The sequence below is a fragment of the Tenrec ecaudatus genome, chromosome 1 (genome assembly GCF_050624435.1).
Source record: "Tenrec ecaudatus isolate mTenEca1 chromosome 1, mTenEca1.hap1, whole genome shotgun sequence".
NCBI lineage: Eukaryota > Metazoa > Chordata > Mammalia > Afrosoricida > Tenrecidae > Tenrec > Tenrec ecaudatus.
In genome coordinates, this window is record NC_134530.1 from 152,273,473 (window position 1) to 152,295,112 (window position 21,640).

Below are 21,640 nucleotides of genomic sequence, written 5' to 3' on the forward strand. Positions count from 1 at the left end.
GTAAAAAAAAAATTAAGTACATAGTTTTGTGGGGAAAAAAGTTCCGTTTTTCTGGGAGTGCCCCTCGTATGCTGAGCAGAGGAATTGCTGGGTCATGTTACTTCTATTTCCAGCTTTTTGAGGCCGTTCCACAGGAGCGGCACCATTTTATCATCCCACCAGCCGTGTCTCAGAGATCAATCCACACACACTCACCAGCATTTCTTATTTTCTGTTTTTCAGAACGTTTCTATTGATGGAGTGAGGTGATCGATGTCTCATTGTTCGGATTTACATTTGTTCACATATTTGTTGGCTCCCTGAATGCATTGTTTAGGTAGACTGCTCAGATCCTTTGTCCATTTAAACAATGAATTGTCATTTTGTTGGTATGGTATTAAAGTATAAAATATCCATTTTGGAGATTACGTCTCATCAGGTACACTGTTGTCAATGCCCCCCTCCGCCCCCATAATTCTGAGTTCTCTTTGTACTCGTGTGGTCTTCTGATGTGCATAAGTGTTTAATTTTTAGGATGTTCCTTTTAGCTAGCTAATCTTCTACTGCTTGTGCATTTTTAGTTATGTTTGATGGACTATAAATCAGGACCCCTAAGATTGCCCCTTTTATTTGATGTTCTGTATAGTTCTAGATTTTACATTTAGGTCTTTCTCCATCTTGAATTAGTTTTTGTATATGGTGCGTGTGTGTGTGTTAGTCCGCGTGGACTAGAGGAACAAATTCAGGGACATTCATATATGTATAAGAGCGAGCTTTATATCAAAGAGCAATTGGATATTAAGAAAGCATCCCAGCCCCGTCCAGATCAAGTCCACAAGTCTGCTATTAGCCTATAAGTCCAAGACTAGTCCATAAATTTCTCTGCAGACTCTAGCCACTCACAATGATGCTGAATGCAGGAAGACCACAGGCCAGTGGGTGGAAAGTCTTGTGGATCCAGTGGCAGTGGAAGCATCTCAGCGCTGGTGAGGGTCTCTATGCGACTCCTCAATAGAAGGTGAAGCAGAGAGAAAGTGCTTCCCACCTCCAGGGAGGAAGAGAGAAAGTTCCTTGAACCCTCATGAGAAGGCCACACCCACAAGGAGGCATTTTTAGGCTGTGACCTGACTGACAGGTTAGACTCCACCCCTTCACTCTGTTTATCAAGTTGACATGAAATTATGGAACTACCACAGTGTATGAATCCTGTTTCACTTGGTTTTTTTTTTGCTTTTTTTGGCAAATGAATATCGTTTTACCAGCAACATTTATTAAAGAGACAATCTCTTCTTAATTCAATGGATTTTGGCTTTCTGTCAAAAATCAACTGTCTATAGTTAAGTGGGTTTGTGTCTGAGTTCTCAATTCTGTTTCATTGCTTTATGCTGTCTGTTATACCAGACTGTTTGGGCCACCATGGCTGGATAGCAGGTTTTGAGAGTGGGAAATGTGAGGCCGCCTTCTTTTGTTCTTTAGCAGCGCTTTGTTTATACAGGTCTCTTTCCTTTCCAAAGAAAGTTGATTAGGCTTCCTATCTGGATAAATCATGTTGACAGAATCTGAATTGGGATTCTCTTCTATCTGCAGGTCACTCTGGGTAGTATTGACACTTCCACACTTTAAGTCTTACTATCTATGAGCAGAGTGTTTTTCCATATACACAGGTCTTTGTGGGTTTCTTGCCGTAGAGTTTTGTACGTGTCTTTGTACATGCCTTTTGTAGCTCTGGGTAAGTTTATTTTGTCAGTGTCTGTGTGCGGGGAATAATGCTGCCCGTTGTTCTTTTCAATTTTATTTTCTGATCTTCATAAATATGATGGGCTAACCAACTACTTCCAATGTCAACTCATGGTGACCCCGTGTGTGTTATGGTAGAACTGGGCTTTTTAGGATTTTTTTCTAAAGAGAAGGGGAGGAGAGCGGGAGTAGATTGCCAAGGTTTTCTTCCAAGGTACCTTGCTGTGGACTTGACCTCCAACCTTTAGGTTAGCTGCTGAGTATGTTACCAATTTTGCACAATCTATGGACTCCTTTGATGGACTGGAAGGTAGGAATAAAGGCCCACTCGGCCGACTCACATGCTAGGGGCTGCCACTCTTCCCAGCATGCCATTCTCACAAACTCACGCTCTCGTTCCGCCAAACTCTTGGAAACATCCTCAGAAAGCTTGGGAATGCCAGAACAGAGTAAGCAAAACCCTACTCCTGATGCTGCCTGTCTGAGCGCTGTCCCTGCCGCCTCAGCCGGAGAGTCACGTCATTCCCATAAATGCTGGGCAGCTTTGCTCAAGGGCACAGAAGGGTAATCTTGCTCCCAGATACTCTTATTTCCTTTTTAAAATGTTCTCTGCCAGAAAGGAGCATTTGAAGGTGGGGGGAGGCAAAATCAGTGCATTCGATTTAATGTGGACTCGTTCTGGGAACCAGAGGGATAAACAGCCACATTTCAAGCCCGGGCCAAGTCAGCAGCTGCAGAAGTTTGATAAGGGGACGCGGCAGATGGGGACAGGAACAGAGGGTGCACATGCTTGAAGCTTCTGAGCGGCTTGGGGTTTAGACAGACAAGGAAGCACCTCCGGTGTCTTTTGCAGACTCGTCCCTGAATGGTAGAGTTGCTGGGGGCTTTCTGGCCAGTCCCAGAGCACTGCTACAACTCGACACCTCACATCCAGAGACTGGTAAGCTGTGCGGACTCTTGGGGAGGAACGCACAGCTCCTGCCTGCTCCAACCTCTTTGCCCTGACGGCTTGTTGAATGTTCCGGTCAGAGCAATCTCACAGGGGTTCAGAACGACGGTGCCGGCTTGGTGCAGAGGCCCCTGGGCACCAAGGAGAAGGTTCTCCCATGTTCCAGCTCTCCATCAGCTCCTCTCTTGTCCCACCCCAGGCCCCTGGGAAAACCACCCATGTCAGGAGAAACACATATGGGGAGACATTTTCCAGGCCCAGGAGGCAGAACATACCCAGGGGTGATCAGGAAGGGGACCATGGGCTATAGCTGCAGCGCCAACCGGAAGGTGATGGGATGGAGGACATCGGTGTGTAACAGCTGCCATTGTCCCATAGTCCCACCAGATGGCGCGAAGCCATGCTGCACATCCAACATAGCTCTGAGGAGTGGGACCCACTGGCCACCTAGGAGAGCTCCCTCCTGCTGATCCCCTGGTTCCTGCCCTGCACCACTATGAGCCCTCTCAGGAGGCAGATCTGGGCTTCTAGAAGGACCCACAGCTCCACATGTTGGAGCTAAATGGTGAGTGATGGAAAAGTGCAGTCCCTGACCACAAGCTGGGAAGGCTTCGTCCCTTCAACTTCCAAAGCAAAACAGGCTGGGGCCCAAACTGGTTTTCCAAGAACCTGGTGGGCATGGACGCCAAGCAGCAAGCGCTGCGGTCCCGGAGCGAGAGCAGCGTGGGACCGTCTTCACTGCGACGTTGACCAAGACCCAGGAGAGGCGGTGAAACTGCCAGGTCTGTGCCTGGAAGACGGTGGTTTCGACAAGCCCACCCGCCACCATCATTTCGCCAGCCTTCATGAATTGGTCTGCCTGGAACACCAATGCTTTGGTGCGGGGATCCAGAGGGGACCCACCCCTGCCATCCCCAGGAGCCCCGGTGTCTGACACCCTGAACTGTAGGACTGCAGCCTTTGGCCTCAGACGTCTCACCGAGGACTACACAGCCAGGGAGGGCACCTAGTCTCCCATCGAGTGGGCAGCACGCGCACCATACCAAGAGGACATTTGCCATCGAATCAGATGTATGGTCTTTTGGGATCCTGAGCTCGTCCCCCATGGCTGGATCCCCTACCCAGGGGTGTGAATCCCAAGGTGACTGAGAACCTGGAGCAATGTGATAACCATCCCAAGAAGCCGTACGACCTCATGATGCTGAGCTAGAAGGGGCGCCCGGACCATCGGCCCACCTTGACCACCTGTGCATTGTGCTGGAGACTTGCCTCACACCACGGAGAGCCGGTTCCAGCCCCCCCTTGATGGGCTGGGCTAGTGGCCTGGAGCCCTCCCCACATCTAGGCCCGTGCACCACTCAGCCTGGCGCGGCAGGTGGAGTTCTAGCACTCTGCTCACTCACTCGGTCTGTGTAGGTATTGCAAAGGCTCTGCGCATGCATCCTGTCCATGTGCAACACGCACGCACCTTGGGTTGTTATGCATGCCCCGTGTGTGTGTGTGTGTGTGTGTGTGTGTGTGTGTGTGTGCGCGCTTCCCGCGGGCCTGTCCAGGTGCGGCCTGCGCAGCCACATCCCTTTCTGCGCTCTCCTTTCTGAGGCTTCGGAAGAAAAGACCGGAGCCAACGGCTGGTATGACTTTGGAACTCGGCCCGTCTCCTCTCCCTCTAGGGCCGGGACCTACCTCTCCGAGCTACCTCTGGCAGGAGCTCAGTAAACACCAGTTGGTTGGGGGAAAAAACACACCAGACCATCAGGATTATAAAGTTTACTTTCTGCGCTGTGGGAAACAGAACCAGGAAGAGAGTGTGTGCAAATCCTCTGCGCTCCTATTTCAGCAGCCTGGGAGGCAGACTCTTGTGGAGGCAGGCAGTTGGAGGTGCATCCCGGGCACAGACTCCTAACTAAAAGTTGTTGCCCACAAAGTTCCCATAATAAGGCCAACTTTAAGCTGCTGCTGTGTGCGCCCCGAGGTTAACTGCCTCAGGCGGAAGGCTGCCTGTCAACAGATGCCATCACATCACCCCATCCTGAGCACTGCCGGCCCTTCTGATAGACCTTAGATTGTTCCCCTGGAGAAGGGCTCAGGGACCCTGAAGTCAAGTCAGCTCGGGGACGGCTAAGGTTAGAACCGCCATCTTAATTCTAGGTTCTGCCCACCTTGTTACTATGTGCCTTCCTGTCACGCGTATGCGTCTATCACCTCCCTTTTCTGCTACATGAATGCCCCTAGCATGTCCCCTTCCTGCTGTGTGTGCCTCTAACACAGGGGCCACATGTGGCCCGTGAAGGACATTTATCTGGCCCACAGGGTGTTTTTGTCTACTTAATTTTTTACTTCAAAATAAGATCTGTGCAGTGTGCGTAGGATTTTGTTCATAGTTTTTTTTAAACTATAGTCCGGCCCTCCAACGGTCTGAGGGACAGTGAACTGGCCCCCCGTTTAAAACGTTTGAGGACCCCTGCTCTAACACATGTGGGTGACATGGCCGGCGTGCCTGAGATTATATTAAGCCTGTGAGAGAATGCATTCACCACCACCCCCTTCCCCTTGATCCCGCCGCGGAAGAGAGGAGCACTTGCAGGCCTTGTGTAATGTTTCTTAATTTACCCATCACTCACACAACCTCCCTAAGAGGTTGGTTCCCCGACACTGACCCTACCCAGAGGCAGTTGGAATCCACCAGCTACTGAGAAACATGGGGCTCTCTGCTCCCATAGGATTTGGTCTCAGGAACCCAAGTGAGCCGCTCTCCTTGGCTCCATAGGGATGAATCAGAAAGCCACTCATGCCCAAGAGGTTTGGTGGTGGGTTTTAATTTTTCGGTCTGAAGCTGCCCACTAGGGCTCCAGGTGTGTTGTGCAATGGGGAGCAGTGGTCTGAACCTTCCAGAGGTGCCTGAGCTGAGAGGCTGGGGGGTCCAGTCCATTCTACACACACGGGGTGACCCTCAGCCGGCAGCAGTTTGGCAACAGTGGACAGCAGCAGAAAGGGCACATGGCCATCACATCCAGAATGGTGCTGTGAGCTGCCTTCGCATCCGCTCTGGCTCCTGGAGACGTTAACAGAGGGAGGCGGTGCCTGGTCCTGTACCATTCTCCGCGATGAGATGGCTGGGGGGGTCCCCCAGGACAGCTATGCAGTTCTTCTGATACGCTATCAGATGACAAGACCATGTCATGAGGGTTGGTTAACTCTGTAAACTCCGTACAAAGATGCCATTTACGCTGGGGCTAGGGTGTGATAATAAGGCCCGAGGTTCATAAACCTTCAGGCCCATAAGTCAAGGCCAAGGCCACGACTCAAGGTTCCCAGGGCTTAGCTCGGACAAGGACCAAAACGCAACCCCAAACCACTGCCATCAGGTCAATTTCTACTCAGTGATCCCTATACAACAGAGTAGAACTGCCCTGGGGTGTTTCTGAGACCAAGTCATGACAGGCCTCCCCCCACCCCCACTCACCCCCCCTGCCTGCCCCACTTCTCCCTGAATGGCTGCTGGGTTCAAACTGCTGACCTTGCAGCGATGGCCCAATGCGTAGCCCACCACACGTCCCAGGGCACGTCGCCCACAAGAGGGCAGTGTTGCCTGAGCGAGGGGAAAGCAGACTCCAGTGGGTCACAGCCGTATTTTCAACATAATTTACTACAGGTCTCTGAAGTGTATATAAAACATTTTAGTGCAACATCTTACAAATAGTTTTCCTTTTTTTTTTTTTTTTTTAAAAAAAACAACAACCTAGAAACAAAGCCAACACAACAGCTCTCTACATCATGCATGGCATCGCCGTCTCCTCCCACCTCGCTTGCCTTTTTCCTCTTGAACCACTAACGCAGAGAAACCATTGCTGGAAAAGAACACGGACTTTGTACAGACACACCCTGGTGAAAGCGGGTGCCGGAGTCAGATCCGTGTCTTGGAATGGGCCGAGCACAGTGTGGGTTTTATAAATGCAACACAGCGTAGACGTCATTAAGTGGAGGGAGAAGGTCGGTCATTCTCCGCTTCTCCTCCCTTGGCCCCAGAGGAATGGAGCTCTGTGGGCAGTTGCAATGAGATCCTGCAGCCACCGGACGGCACCATTGCCATTCATCTGACACCCTAGCCATTCACAAGGCCAAAGGAAGGTGGTCCTGGGATTTTTTTCACGGCAAGCTGGAAAAAGGGGATGCCTTTGATGTGGTATTCCCCAGTCCGATAGAAAATACACAGAAAAACAAAACAACAATTATTAAAATACTGGCTTCAGTTTCTTCTTTTTTCCTCCCTTCCTAAAGCCTGCAGCCCCTGTGTAGTATGTTTCCCTGGGGGGGGGGGGGCGGCTCCCTTTTGTGCATCTGAAGGCTGACACAGACAAGCTCCCACAGCCCAGCCCCGTCTGGCCCTCGGGCACCCACCCTGCCCCTCAGACAGACTCCCTCCGAAAAGGAAGGGCCAGCTCGTCCTCCCTGGAAGCCTGCGAGGCAGAGAGGGGACACAAGACTGCTCCCCTCTCTCAGGGCTGCGTCCCCCCCTCCCCCTTGCAGCTGCAGTGTGCTGGCCTTGCAGCAGCTGTCTCGGAAAAGAAGGCAGAGAGGCCAGGCTGCGGGAGCCTGTCAGACATGGGTGGTCAGGTAACCAGCCAGCTTCCCCTCCACGGTGGGGCTCCTGTTGGCACCAGCAGTGGTGTGTGGGGCTGCTAACGGAAAGGCTACAGGTTCGGGCCCACTCAGTGGCTCCTCGCCCAATGATCGATGGAACTTGGAATTCCACGGTCACACTGAACAGCGCCAGGGCCCACCAGACCGAGGAGACGGCCGCTCCCTGGCTCCACGCAGATGCACGTGGGCGAGAGGGCGTGGAGCCGCATCGCCGGGCCAACAGCCCACGTGGCTGGGCAGCTGCGCCTCGTCCTCCAGCGTGAAATGCCCGGGGGGCAGGCTGGTGGCACTGGCCCCCGCTGGGCTCCAGGGCCACAAAAATGAAATGCCATCCCCACAGGAACGGAGAACCTCATACCCGGAACCATGTGGAAGTTGCAAGAGGGAGGGGGGAAGGCCCACCGATGCGGCCACTTTGTGTGGCGAGGGACTCGGTGGGAAGGACGACCGCAGGGCCGTGTCTGGGCCTCCGAGTCCACTGCGATGGCAGAGATGGCAGTGAGATGGGGCGGGGTGGGGGGATGAGGACGTTTCTGGGAGACTCTAACTGGGAGGAGAAAGCAAAGCCTAGTCTTTGTAGCCGGAAGGAGGAAGTGCTCCCCCCTACGCTCCCCAGAGGGCCTGCACACCCTCGCTCGCTCGCTCATAAGCACCCGATGCTCCACGGGGAGTGGCGGGTGTCCCGGGTCATCACTTCTGCCCCGTACGGTGTGGTCAGCTCAGCACTGCCCCCGTCTGGCTCAGTGCACACGCCCCCGCCCCAAGAGTTAGCCAAAGCACCAGAAGCCCAAGCCCCTCCCCAAGAACCAGTCCAATCAACCCGCCATTCCTTTCTCTCCGTCCGGAAGCCCCGGGCTTTGAGGATGGATCGCCCACAGGAGCATGTCGAGGGCGGGTGGTCTGGAGCTCCCAGCCTGCTCCTGGAGAATGTTTTTCTTATTGTTTTGGCAAGGTGGGGTGGGAGGTGCAGCTGCTTCTGCCTCCTGGGCCCGCGTGGGGTCGCGCAGAACTCCTCCCGTCCTGTCCCTGCTTTCTTCAGAGCGGACCCCACAACTCCGGCCGGGGCCACCGGTAAGATACAGATGGGGCCCACAGGACACACCAGAGTTTTTAAAGTCCCGTTAGGAAAAGTAAGTTTAAAACAAAAAAGGAAAAGATTAAAAAGAAACCACGTTGGGGTGTGTTTGGCTCCGGCGGTGGCATTTCGAAGTAGTCAAACTGCAAAGGTCTGGGCAGCGCTTCCTGGTCACCATTGAATCCGGCGGCATCCAAGGGGAGCGACCTGGAGCCTTAAAGAGTGCGTGAGAAAGAACAAGAACCCCTGTGACATCTAGCGGAGAAGACTACAGAACTCCGTGAGTGGACGCACGGCACCTGGAGCTACTCACTACAGGACCCGGACGACAGGAACGAGAAACGGATGGTCGCCAGCTTCGCAGCTGGGCACCAGGAACCAACCAGCCCAGGCTGACAGCCGATGGCCACCGCAGCCATCTGTGACTCAGCGGGAAGGTCTAGCACCCCTCGTCTGAGTCTGGCCGTCTTGTTAGGGCATCCCCAAGTTTGGGTGCTGTCCGATCACACAGAGAGAGGTGGCGAGGACGCGTCCCAGCTCCTCGGGGCCAAACGTCGTGGGCGCTTCCAGCTTAGTCTATGGCCCCGGGGTGGATGCTCAGCACTGGGGGCTCCAGGCAGGTGGGGGAGTAGTTGAGGTGCGGCTCTTTGATCCACAGCAGGGGCACCCCGTTCTTCCCTTCCGAGTTCTTGCTGGAGTTCCGGCTCTTGAAGCGCACCAGCAGGATGGTGATGATGAGGATGCCGAAGATGGGGAAGGGGTAGAAGAAGATGAAGTAGAAGAGGGCGTCGTTGGAGCAAATGACAGACTGGAGGCTGGAGCCTGCAAAAGGCCGGGGGCGTGGGCGGGGGGGGGGCAGAGAAGACAATGAGGCCAAAGAAACCACTGGTCCCTGCAGACCTCACCTAACCCAATGGCGGCCACGTGCAGACCCCTGCACCCACCCTGTCTGGGAGGGGGGTCCTAATGCTACCAGTGAGCAGGCTTCCCATCCTCACCCCCGCCCCCTACCCATTCACACACACCCGAAGGCCAACAGACAAGGCCAGGTCTCCATTTCCCGCGGGGAGCCACTGGGCCACAGGGACAGGCACAGAATGACACGTAGCGTGTCACACTCCAAAGAAGCCGAGGACAGGTTAGCCTGGACCTCCTGCTCCACAAAGTGAGATTTGGGTCTCCCCTCGGCACCCAGCCTCCCTACAGATGGCCCCCTTTGGGAAAATGGCATGTACCCCCTTCCCTCTGCCCCTGTTCTCCACCCAGGCCCCAGCGTCTCAGAGCAGTCATCCTGAAGTGGCAGTGTTATGACTGATGGTGTCCATAAGATGTCACTGGTGACCAGTGTCTGGGAGCTACAGCGAGCCTGCCCGCCCCTGGTGCTCTGTGTACCCAGAGGAGGAGAGGAGAGAGCCCCAGCATCTGCGGATGGCCTGCTGGAGACCCGGCCTGGGGGAGCAACAACAGACTTCATCTCTGGACTTCAAGGCCACGGGGTCTCGGGGCTCTCTCTCGCTCAGAAAGACTGGAGCCTCACATGAGCAGAGAGCCTGCAGTCCGGACACCTTCCCTCTGACTTTGTTTTAGGTTCGGCCATTCAGCAGGTCATTAGGGAGCATGTGTCCCCATCGCTGGGCTTGGCTATCTCTCCCTTGCTGCTGTGGCAGCTGCCGCCCCTCACCCGTAGGGCACGCTCTGCTTACTCTATGGAGGCTCTCTACACAGGTTCTACAATGTCTGGGCCCAAAGAAGGGCAGAGTTCTAGCCCTTAACAAACACGGGTATTTTGTTTTGGCATCATGGACTCATTCTATAAGAAGCGCCCCTGAGCCTGACAAAGGTGCACGCCGTGGAAAGCCAGCCCCGAAGGTGCCTGGTTAAAACAGGTTCTCCAGGCCAGCGAGTATTCCCAGCAGCCCCTGCTCCGAGCCAAAGCCCCCGAGACTCTCCAATGGAAATGCTGAGTTCTAGGCACTTCAGGTGGCAGAAGTGGATGGCCAGCTGGGTTACAGCCACCCCTATAATATGGGTGCTCTCCTGCGATGGTCCACCACTGGCCATGCACACCCCACTGACACCCCAAAAGTCACACTCCCAAATAAGCACAGGGCGTGGCGAGCCAGGTCTTGGAGGAGTGCTGTGCGGGCGGGGCAGTCGGATTTCCGTTCCCCGCCTTCCTTTGCATGAGTCTGGAACAGGTACTGATTGCCTAAGGATGGTCTAGTGTCGCTTCCCCAGCCAGGGAGGAGCCAAGTGCTTCCAGAACAAAGTCTGACTGCAGAAGACTGTACCAGCACCTCACTGATGATCAAGGTGACAGCCCATCAGCATTCCCCTCCCAATCTTGGTGTGGGCGACCAGGGTCGATGATCTGAACGGAACGGGTATCCAACCCTCCTGTTAACTGCCTGGCACAGCTAACACACCGCTCATCAGCCCAGAGTCAGGTTCTGGGCCGATCTCCCACACACACCCGGGATGGACAGGGCACCCTTTCTCCCTACATGGGGACACTCACTGGTATCCAGGACGCGGATGCCGATGGGGGCAGATTCCTCCTCGGTCAGTCGGTACCACTCTCTCTGCGGGCTGGGCAGCCACTCCTCCACTCGGCAGGAGTAGTTGCCCGTGTCTCGGGGGCTTGCCTGCAGCACCGTCAGCCGGTACAGCAGTGGGGACAGCCTCTGGAAGCGAAGCCTGCCTTCCCAGGGGCTGCCCTCAGGGCCAAAGACGGCGTCTTGGCCCACGCTCAGCAGGGGCGTCCGCTCCATTAGGTCCTCTTCCTCCTCCTCCTCGTCCTCCTCGTCCTCATCTTCCTCCTCTCCCAGGTCCGGGCTGTCCCTTTTCCCTCCAACTTTAGTCCTCAGGGAGTACCAGACCACAGCGAAGCGGGAGTCCTGGCTGGAGCGAGACACAATGCTGCAGTCTAGCTGGAAGGCAGCCTTCTCGGTCACTGTGGCGTTGGGTACTACCGTGTCCACCTGCAGGGCGGCATCTGGAGAGGATGAGGGACGCAGGAGGGTGGAAAGGCTGATTAATTTCCTTCCTTAAGATAACAGAAATGCTCATTAAAAAACCCCAAGCAAACCCAAAATACTCAAAAGCAAACTCACTGCCGTCGACTTAATTCCAACCCAACAGGACGGGGTAGAGTTGCCCCCGTGTGGGTTTCCAAGACTGGAACAGAAGTAGAAAGGCTCATCGTTCTCCCAAGGAGAGGCTGGGGGTTGAGAGCTCTGGCCTTGTGGTTAGCAGCCCAACACCCTTAACATTATAGCAATACCCACACAGTGGACTGTTGTGTACTCATGGAAAGAACATGGGGCATCGGTGGCTCAGTGGTAGAATTCGTATCTTCCGTGCACGAGGCCCAGGTTTGATTCCCGGCCAAGACACTACCTGCATGGTCATTCCGTGTCTGTGCATGCGGTGTGGGTGTGCCTGGGATGCCGTGCAGGTTTCAGCGGAGCTCCCAGACTGAGAAAGCCTGGCGGGCTACTTCTCAAAATCAGCCAGTGCAAACCCTGTGGGAGAGGGTCTAACTGCACCCGCGTATGTAATTTCTCCCCACCCCCACTCAACATTGTGTAAGCATGTTCCCAAGTCATTCAAAGCATGTCATTTCCAACCTTTTTACCAGGGAAGCTGCTCTGGTGGTGCAGTGGTTAAGCGCTCACCCACTGGCTAATTGAAAGGTGGGTGGGACAGTGTGGGGCAGGGGAGCAACTATGCTGGGGGGCAGAGAAGGGCAGGTGAGTCTAATGCCCCCTCTCATCCCTCACCACTTATCCAACCCCCCCTCCCAAGGCACCAGAAGCCGTACAGCAGACTGGTGGGTTGTAGGATGCTTTCTGTCCGGCCGTCTAAAGCAGTGTCCCAGAGCTCCTGGGAATGAGCTGAGGTGCCGGCGAAGGCGGATCTGAGTCTGGTGATCAGATGGGCCCCGTCATGGTGAGTTGGTACGATGGTGAGGCACCGCACCAGACACCGTCCCCTGGACAAGCCTCGCCCTGGCTTTCTCTCCTCCATCCACTTCCCACGACCCTGTCTGCATTCCTTTCAAATCCAAGGGTATTTTCCTCCTCCTGGAAGGGACAGCTGTCCTCCTGTCCGGAGGCAAACACCTTTCCCTTCCCTGGGTGTGAGCCACAAGAATGCTTCTGCCCACCTCTCCTGCCTCCACCACCGCTGCTTCAGGGTCTGAGGTGACCCCAGGGCGGCTCCTCTCTCAGCCGCTAGTCTACGCAGTCTCACTGCGTCCCACATGCTCTGCGCCCGACTCCACAGGACGTCATCATCTTCCTAACAGAATTCTTGGAGCTGTGTTACTGCAAGTCTTCTTCCCAAACCCACCTCAGGGACTCTTTGACAGTGCATGCTGACAGTGCACAGCACGCAAGGGAAAGAAACAAAGCATGCTGCCAGACGAGTCCGTCCTGACCGACAGCAACCCCACGGGGCAGAGTAAAGGGTACGTAGGCTCCCGGAGCTGTCATTTTATGGATCACACAGAGGGAAGTCGCTGGTGGGCATAGGCCACCACCCTACCATTAGCCAGTGGGCCAGCGCTTAACCACTGCACCACCAGGACTGCTTCCCTGGGAAAAAGGTTGGTGATGACATGCTTTGAATGACATGGGAACATGCTTACACAACGGCGAGTGGGGGTGGGGAGAGATCATGTAAAGTACGTGTGGATCTGCCAATCTTGAGGTCAGTGGTTCAAACCCAGCCCCTGCTCCACAGGAGAAATATGAGGCAGTCTGCTCCTATAACGATGTATGGTCCAGGAAACCCTGTGGAGGTTGCAATGCGTTGGAATGGACTCAATGGCCGTGTGCTTGGTGGTTTGATTTTTAACCACTTACACATATGCACACAGAGAATACGGATACGTACTGCAGAGGCCATGGAACCATGCAATTACTAATGGCGTATATTTGTGGACTTGAGATTATGTATAAAAGTTCTTTTCAATACACTTTTCTGTTTTCCAAATGCTTGGTCATCAACATGATCAACTCACACAATCCAAAAATACACAAGGCAGGGCTCAGAGAGAGACATATCCAGCCTAGCTCATGTGGCTGCAAAAGACGGTCAGACACACTGGTTTAAGGGCCACGGTGGGAGACTGTGCCCATCATTACTCACTGGCTGTGATAGTTAGCTTCTGTGTAACTTGGTTAGGCCAGAACTCATGGTTGTTAGGCAGTTAAAGCCTAGTCATCCCCCAAGATGTGTTCCAACACAGTGTAATCACCTCCCTAATGCTCTGAACCTCCAATCAGTTGTAAGACGATTAGGGTGTGATAAGACATCCTTACTGAGATCACAGTACTGATCCATTCAATTCAAAGTTAAGTTTCCTGGCCTGCTGCCCATAGAAGTGGATGCTGTGGGGAAGCTTGCTTGCTGTTCACTTGGTCTAGACCCTGCATCTGGCTCACTGACCTCTGGTTCTTTGGACTTGAACCAATGCCTGCCACACTGCCCGTGGATCCTGGGAGTTGTCAGCAGCCTCTACCTGACATGTTGATCTCAGATTCATTCACTTCTACAGCCACCAGCCTGTGGTCTTCCTGCCAATCTTGAGTTCATTAGTCCCAACAGCTACTTAAGTCAGGAGAAGCCTAACATCCTACCCACTGATTTGGAACTTGCCCATGACTGCCGCTGTGTGAGTCACTGTCCTGAGAGAAATTTCTCTCTCGAGAACCCAGCCTGCGGCACCAGCTGCATGCCACTCCCTCTTTGAGTTTCACTACCCACCAGGTTGCTGTGAGAATGGAGGACAGGGCTCCCAACTCTGTCCAGTGAGCTTCACAATGGGTGGAAGCTGAGAAGAGGCTCACGGGCCACATCTCTACCATTTACCTTTAGGATAGGGGGGTGGGGGGAAGCAGTTTGTAGACAAGGTGGAAAAAAAGAAAGACAAATGCACCAAGGCCCTGGAGGTCTTAAGGTTTTGTTGAGCTCTTTGTGGAGAAAGACGAGGAGCTGTAACTGGAGTAGAGGTGATTTTCCCTCCAGCTGAAGTGGGACCCCGGACCGAGGTAATGCCCCTTTCCTGTCCCCAACGGTGCATTTGGTGCATTTTCCTCCTCATTGAGGCTGCATGGCGGGGGGGAGATGGCAGAGTTTCAACCGCTCAAATGTGCAGCATCACGTTGAACTTCAGGATGCTCAGGGGAGGGGAGAAAAAGTCCACGGTGACGTAGGCCACAGATTCATCCATGCTGTGTCCCGAGTGAAACTTTTCGGCTCAAAGAAGGACGAGCCACCAGTGTGGCCAAGCTGGGAATGAAGGACACCGGACTCCCCCAGCCTCGCTTTGAATCATACGTCTGCCTGCGGAGTGGCCGCCAGTCATTTCAAGCATGTGGAACACAACAATAAGGACAAGCAAGGGTCACCCGGTCACCAGCACCCCTAAAACTGTGCAGAGGCATGAGGGAGCGAAGCTTCAGGTACATCTTGTCTCCTCTCTCTCTTCTCTTTATTGAGAGCATGCGAATCAATTCTTTCCCACTCAAGTCACACTGAAGCAAGTTCTATTTTTAGAACCAAAGTGTCCTGCTGCTGTAAACGTCACATGTCCACATCAGGATGCAGTTGAAAAGAGAACCTGTTCCATGCTCTGGAAGGAATAAGGCGCCAGGTGGTGCAGGGGTTTAAAGTGCTAAGCTTGAGCTGACAGGTTGGTGGTTCAAACCGACCAGCTGCTCAGTGGGGGAAAAGATGAGGCCATGTGATTCCACACGGTTGCAGCCTCAGACACCTGAAGCTGTTCTGCTCTGCCCAGTAGGCTCCCTACGAGTTAGGATCGAGGAAACAACAGTAGGTTTCGTGCGCATGCATGTGCGTGTGTGTGATAATCCTCCGTCCAATTTTATTCGTGTCAAGAAACAGAATCTCCTTAGGCCAAAGCTGGATGTGCATTTTCCTGTTCATTATGACTCCCACTGACTGCCATCGAGTCGATGCCGACTCCTAGGTCAGGGCAGAGCTGCCCTGGTGGGTTTCTGAGACTGTGGCTCTTCTTGGGAGCAGCCCGTGGCGTGGCGAGTGACTTCAAATGGCTTCCCGTGAGTTTGGCAGCTCAGCGTGTAACCACCACGTGACCAGGGCTCCTCCTCTTCATTCACAAAGAGGCTGGGGATGGAGCCCATGTTGAATACAGATGTCGAACGTCAACGTCCCTGCTCACGATATAGAATTCAGCGCATAGAAGTTACTGGTTCTTTAAAGGCTAACTTGCTGTGGAGTTGCTGCTGCCCACGGCGTCAGTCCGGTGGCTCAGAGAGCGCTGAGCCCCTCGGGCTTCCGGGGCTGGCTTTCAGGTCCCCAGGGGTTTCCTCTGAGGTGCCTCCGTGCAGACTCCAACTTCCAAACTCGCGGTCAGTGGGCGGGTTTGGACCACACAGCCTATTGACTCCGCTTCATAGCGACCCTACAGGACAGAGTAGAACTGCCCCCAAGGAGCTACCTTCTAGGCGGCCATCCTTCCAGAAGCAGGCTGCCTGCCTCCTCTCGGTTAGCAGCCTAGCACTTAGCCCCGTGCCACTGGCAATGCCCCCATGCCCAGAGACGAGACTCTGAATGCACACCCTGTCATTTTTGCCCGGGGTACACAATATGACCCCAAATGTGGAAATACTCGGGGACCACAGTCCTCACCTGGTCGCACGACAGTGACGGCCGTCTGTCCCGAAGTGTCCTCGGCCCGTTTATACCACAGGCCGCTGGGGCTGGGCAGCCACTCCTCCACGCGGCAGCTGTATGTCCCGCTGTCCTGCACAGCCACGTTCTGGATGGAGAGCCGGTACACGCCGGCGGACGGGCTCTCCAAATGCAGCCGCCCCTTCAGGTTGTTCTTGGCGGCCTGCTCCCCATAGTGGAAGGTGGCCTCCCGGCCCAGGCGCGCCACCGTCTCCCGCTCGGGGTGGTTGGGCTTCCACACAAACCACTCCACCAGGAGCTGGGAGGCCGCGCTGGTGCGGTTCAGGACTGAGCACTCGAGCTGCACCTGCTGGGTCTCCAGCACCGACAGGTTGCCCTGGGCCTGGCTGAGCTTCAGGCGGCTGTCTGAACAGGGAAGAGCAAAGGGTCAGTCACAACACGCCCTGCACGCACACGCCTGCCCAGCCCTTCTGACCCCAAGGGACCGACCGCAGCCCAGACTCACTCAGACGCTGCAGCCTAACCACTCCCAGTCCCAGGACCACTTCCGGAATGTGCAGCTTTTAAGGAGGTCAATGTTAGGTAGGGTACTGTCCCCAGGCCCCAAGCCATCTCCGTTCAGACACTCGTGGAGAACAAGCTGGGCCTGTGTGCTGGCCTGCGCACCCCTAGGGCGACCGACCCTGGAGCCCGGGGCTGACTGGTGGAGGCGGGGGCAAGGGGAGGGAGGATGTGAGGATGGTGGATGTGGGGTGCAGGGTGGACGTGGGGGTCTGGGTAGCTGTGAGGATGGGGGTGGATGTGAGGGGTTGTTGTAGATGTGAACAACATGTGGGGGACTCAGAGCAGCTGTAAGGGGAGAGGGGATAGCCATGACCGGTGGGGTTGGCCTTGAAGCACTGGGGTGAATGTGAGGCTGGAGGTGCATGGTAAAAACCATTCTCCAAACAAGAGTTAACTTCTGCAACTGACCAGACGGTTGGCATACAGTGGGCTCTCGTGGATCCCAGAAATGCAGAGGACAGACACCCAGTTTCACCTGCCTGGCCGCGGCTGCACCTCTTCCTCCCTGTCAAGCGGTGGAACAAAGCTGACTTTAAGTGAGAAAGGCTCACACGGAAGAGAGGGGTGGTTGGAAAACTCAGCCAAATGGATTCTCCTCGGCTAACAAGTGTCCTTCGGGATGGCATGCTGGTCCTGCCATGAAAACCCGCACGAGACTGCCTGCCCCACAGAGAAGGACAAGCCACAGAGCTGACGATGCTCCAGGCAGCTCTGGAATGACACTGCCTTGAATGTCCCCTCAACACTCGTACTGCCCACACTTCACTGCTACCTGTAGGCTTCACAACCCACACGGGTCAAAATTAAAAGGCCCAAAAGTGAAAAATGGCAGAAGGTACATTTTCAATAACCAAACTTGTTCAACTATGTTACTGATCAATCGATCGATCTATACCTGTCCACACACATACATACGAGAGGCCTTCAGAAAGTGTGTAGGAAAATGAAATGGGAACATAATGGAATTTTCCTATGAATGTTTTGCAGTCTCTGTTTACACACAGGGGTGAGTGGAGGGGAGAGGGATGCAGGAGGGGGAGGGATGGTATGGAATCTGATTATCTCTGCGATGAAAGACTATTTTCTTCTCTGCGCAATTTTGCCACTTTTCAAAAACTCTCTAAGAAAATGCTTTCTTATTAGGAAAAATAAAAGGGTGGGGTAGGTGTGGGAATGAAAAGCAGTAGAAAACATGCAAAAGAATTTTTTTAACTGAAACTCTTCACAGAAAAGGAGAAATGTGTTGCTTAAATCAGTGACCTGTGAGTTTTCTGTCGATAGTGTTAACATTCACCACAAACAGATTTCACTACGTGTGTTTTGACAGGGATTTTTTTTGAACAGATCTTTTGTGTTGTCTCCCTTAACTTCGAGAAAGCCTGTAGATGGGAAATACCCTCCATTAACTTGTGATCCACACGGACGTCCTGGTGGCGCTGTTGGGTAAGCAGGGGCTGCTACCACGAGGTCGGCAGTTCAAACCCACCCCTCACTCTGAGGGAAAAAGACATCACTGGCTGCTCCAGGAAAGACTTTTACAGCCTTGGAAACCCCATAAGGCAGCGGTTCTCAACCTGTGGGTCGCAACCCCTTTGAGGGTCAAATGACCCTTTCACAGGGGTCGTCTGATTTGTAACAGTAGCAAAATTACAGTGAGGAAGTAGCAACAAAAACAATTTTATGGTTGGGGGGATCGCCACCACATGAAAGGGTTGAGGCATTAGGAAGGTTGAGAACCACTGACTCTGTGGGCACTGTTTCTTTTAAAAGAAGCTACTGAGGGAGCCCTGGTGGTGCAATGGATTAAGCACTGGGCCTCGAACTGCAAGCCACTTGGTGGGAGAGGCGGGGCTGTCTGCGCTGGGAGTGACAGACAGCAGGTGCACGCCGTCCTACAGGGCTGCTCCAAGTCAGCATCGAGGAAGAGCAGTGGGTAAGAATTCATCACAGTCCCTGGGCGGCACACATGGTCTCCGTTATGAACCTCGGGGTCCCTCTCAGTGGCACCGCGGGAGAAAGGCCTGGCGGTGGGCTCCTTCCATAAGGCGGCCAGCCCAGAACAGCCCGGAGCACTTCTGCTCTGTAACGCATGGGGTCGTCCTGCGTCAGCCGGGACTGGACAGCACGCAGCTTCTCTGTGGCTGTCGTCGGAATCTCGGTGTGACTACAGAGGAGGAAAGGGAGCGTTCACACCGCGACAAAAGAGGCGGTGGGGAATGGAGACTATTGCTTCTCCTGAGAGAGAGAAGATGCAAAACTGGAAACAGAGAGGAAGAGCAGGAACCCCAAAGGCCGCCTGCCGGCTAAGGAGGAGCCCGAGTTTCCTGACGCTGTGAGAACTGGCCTGAAGCCAGGCCTGGTCACCGGGGGCGGGGGGTAGGGGGTGGGGGGCACGAGAGCCACTCCAGCACTGAGAAGGCCTGCTCTGGGGTGGGCTTAGGAAAATGCGGGGAGCGGGCCCACATGGCCTGAAGTACTGGGTCGGGCAGCCCGGCCCCCGGAAGGAAAGTGCCCATGCTGCCCAGAGAGCAATGAGGAGAAGAGCTCCACTCGGGGAGGACGAGAGAAACCAACCACTCGGCACCAAGGCAGCCCGCCCGCTGGCGAAAGGCAGACGGGAAAAGGAGGTGCAGGGCATGATCGTGTGCTGCCGAGCGGGTTCCCAGTTACAGTGACCCGTAAACAGGAGAACAAACAGCCCGGGGTGCGGGGCGCAGACCAGCAGGCCCACTCGCCCCTCTGCTAGCAGCCCAAGTCTTCCTACCCCCTGCCAGGGCTGCTCAGGCGCTCTGCTGGGTACGGTGACCAAGCGCTGCCAGAGGAAGGAGTATTTCTGCGCGACGTGTGCCAGGCTGAGGGCAGCCGCCAGTACTAAGGCCTGGCTGTGTTCGAGACAGGCAAGCCTCTGTCCGCTCACCGAGCCGTGGGCTATCCAGGGAGCCACGCGGTGGCAGCCACACAAAGACAAAGCTCTGTTCTCCAAGTGCTGACAGCGTCACTGTGCGTGGAGATAGAACTCGCACAAACAGGTGGCTCTTGTAAGGGCACCTGTGACCTGGAGGAAGTCAGGGGGGGCGTCTTGGCAGCGAGGCTGATGGGCACCCAGCGACGTGGCTCCCTAGGCTCCGCGTTCTGGCACGTGGCAATACCACGTTCTCTTCAGGAGGGAGGGCTGGGGCAGCCCCGGGATGAGCAGGTCTACCGGCCCCATTTCCCCAGAAGCATGTGATTGCTTTGTGTCTGTGTTATATGGTGGGGGGGGGTCATTTTCACAATATTTAGAACTTTCCCGTAGTGCCACCAACTGCCTACTTAACCGAGCATCCGACCCCACTGCCACAAGCCCCATTCAGACCGACAGTAATCCTAGAGAGGTTCTGGGAAAGGCCCGTCTTTACGGCAGCGGGAAGCTTCATCTTTCTCTAGCAGACCAGGCCGGGGCCTAATAATAGACTGCGATATTGTGTGCACCTAACTTTTTTGCGTGCGCTGGGAAACAAATAAACGAAAATGCGTACGACTCATTTGATTGAGAAATTCGCTTTCCTGAAGTAGCCTTTAACTGAGAACCCATGCTGTCTCTGAGGTGCGCCCAGATGTGGGGAAGGGGGTGAAGACAGGTGAGCCAGGTAGGGGAGAGGCAGCAGGAGAGGTAGAGTGGGCAGTGCAAGCAAAAGGAATGGGCCCGGCCCACAGGAAGGGCAGGCAGGGGAAAGCTGCAGGGCCTATGGAAGTGAGGGGCGGGGAGAGCATTTAAGGTGGCAGTCTATCAAGAGCGAGGCGCCCTGGTGGCAGAGTGGTAGTGTGCTGGGCTGCTAAATGCCAGGCCAGCAGTTTGAAAGCGCCAGCCGCGCCGTGGGAGAAAGACAGGACGTTCTACTCCCGCCAAGAGTTAACAGTCTTGGAAACGCACAGGGTGGTTCCACCCTGTCCTGTGAGGCCCCCGTGAGGCTGAGTGTGGTTCTGGGGTTCTGCGAGGGGCAGCGGAAAGAACTGGAGCTGGTGGCACAGGAGCAGGGAGGTAGAGGCCCACAACGGCACCCTCCACAGAGCAGAAAGGAGGTGACCCCAGCTTCGCCAGAGTGGCTGCAGGGGCACACTCCACAGCCCAGAGAGAGACTGCAGGGAAGGGAGCCTCCTTCACAATGAGGGGGCCCACAGCGAGGCCTGCGGATCATGTGCAGGGGTGGTGTGTTCACCTGTCTGTCAGGGAACAGAGGAAGGGATGAGCTGGACAGCAAAGCTGGACATCAGGGGCTCTGGGGCTGATTCCATTTGGGGAGATAGGCAGGGTTTGCCCAGGCAGAGGGTGGGAACTAGGGCAGAAGGGGAAAGCAGACACGGGAAACTGAAGCATAAGGGGTGTGGGGCTGAGCTGGTGCCCACCAGAGGCCCAGGGAACCAGCTGCACACCCTGAGGGTGAGACTGAGGAGCTGCCCTCAGCCTGCCTTGCTGTGGAGGTTACACAAGTTCATGTCAACTAGAGAGCAGAAGAAAGGGGCGGAGTCTAGTCTGTCAATCAGATCACAACTTGACCATCCTCCTTGTGTGCATGGCCTTCTCATGAGGATTCTGGGAACTCCCTCTCTCTGCTACACATTCGTGTTGACAAGCCACATGGAGCCACGCTAATGGCAGCCAGAGCCGTTGAGATGTGTCCACAGCCATTGGACCCAGAGGATTTCCACCCACTGACCTGTGATCTTCCTGCATGTGCTGTGTGCGTCTGAAGAGGCATTCGTAGACTGATATTGACGTATGGGGTAATATCGAACTTCTGGACTTGATCTGTACTGGGTTGGGAGGTTTTATTGATGCAGAAGTACTTCTTGATATAAAATAGCCTCTTACACATGTATGAGTGTCAATGAATTAGTTTCTCTAGTCAACCTGATCTAACACACTGGCTGTATCTTGCTAACCTGTGCTGCCTCTCAGGCCTCCTCCCTGGAGACCATGCTGGACGCTGAAGCAGAGCCAAGGATGCTTCCGAGCTTGGCATCAGCATCGG

General features: G+C 54.7%; 1 protein-coding gene across 2 annotated transcripts in view; it reads right to left on the bottom strand.

Annotated features, from left to right (window-relative positions):
- Nucleotides 1-6,293: 6,293 nt before the first annotated feature.
- The window catches only part of IGSF3 (immunoglobulin superfamily member 3), a 119,809-nt gene continuing 104,462 nt past the window's right edge, over nt 6,294-21,640 (bottom strand). For both annotated transcript variants that reach the window (XM_075559936.1, XM_075559927.1), the window contains 3 exons: nt 16,062-16,469; nt 10,900-11,376; nt 6,294-9,203 (listed from right to left, as the gene is read on the bottom strand). In XM_075559936.1, coding sequence (XP_075416051.1) covers nt 8,953-9,203; nt 10,900-11,376; nt 16,062-16,469 — 1,136 coding nt within the window. In that variant the 3' untranslated portion in view covers nt 6,294-8,952. The remainder of the gene's footprint in view (nt 9,204-10,899; nt 11,377-16,061; nt 16,470-21,640) is intronic.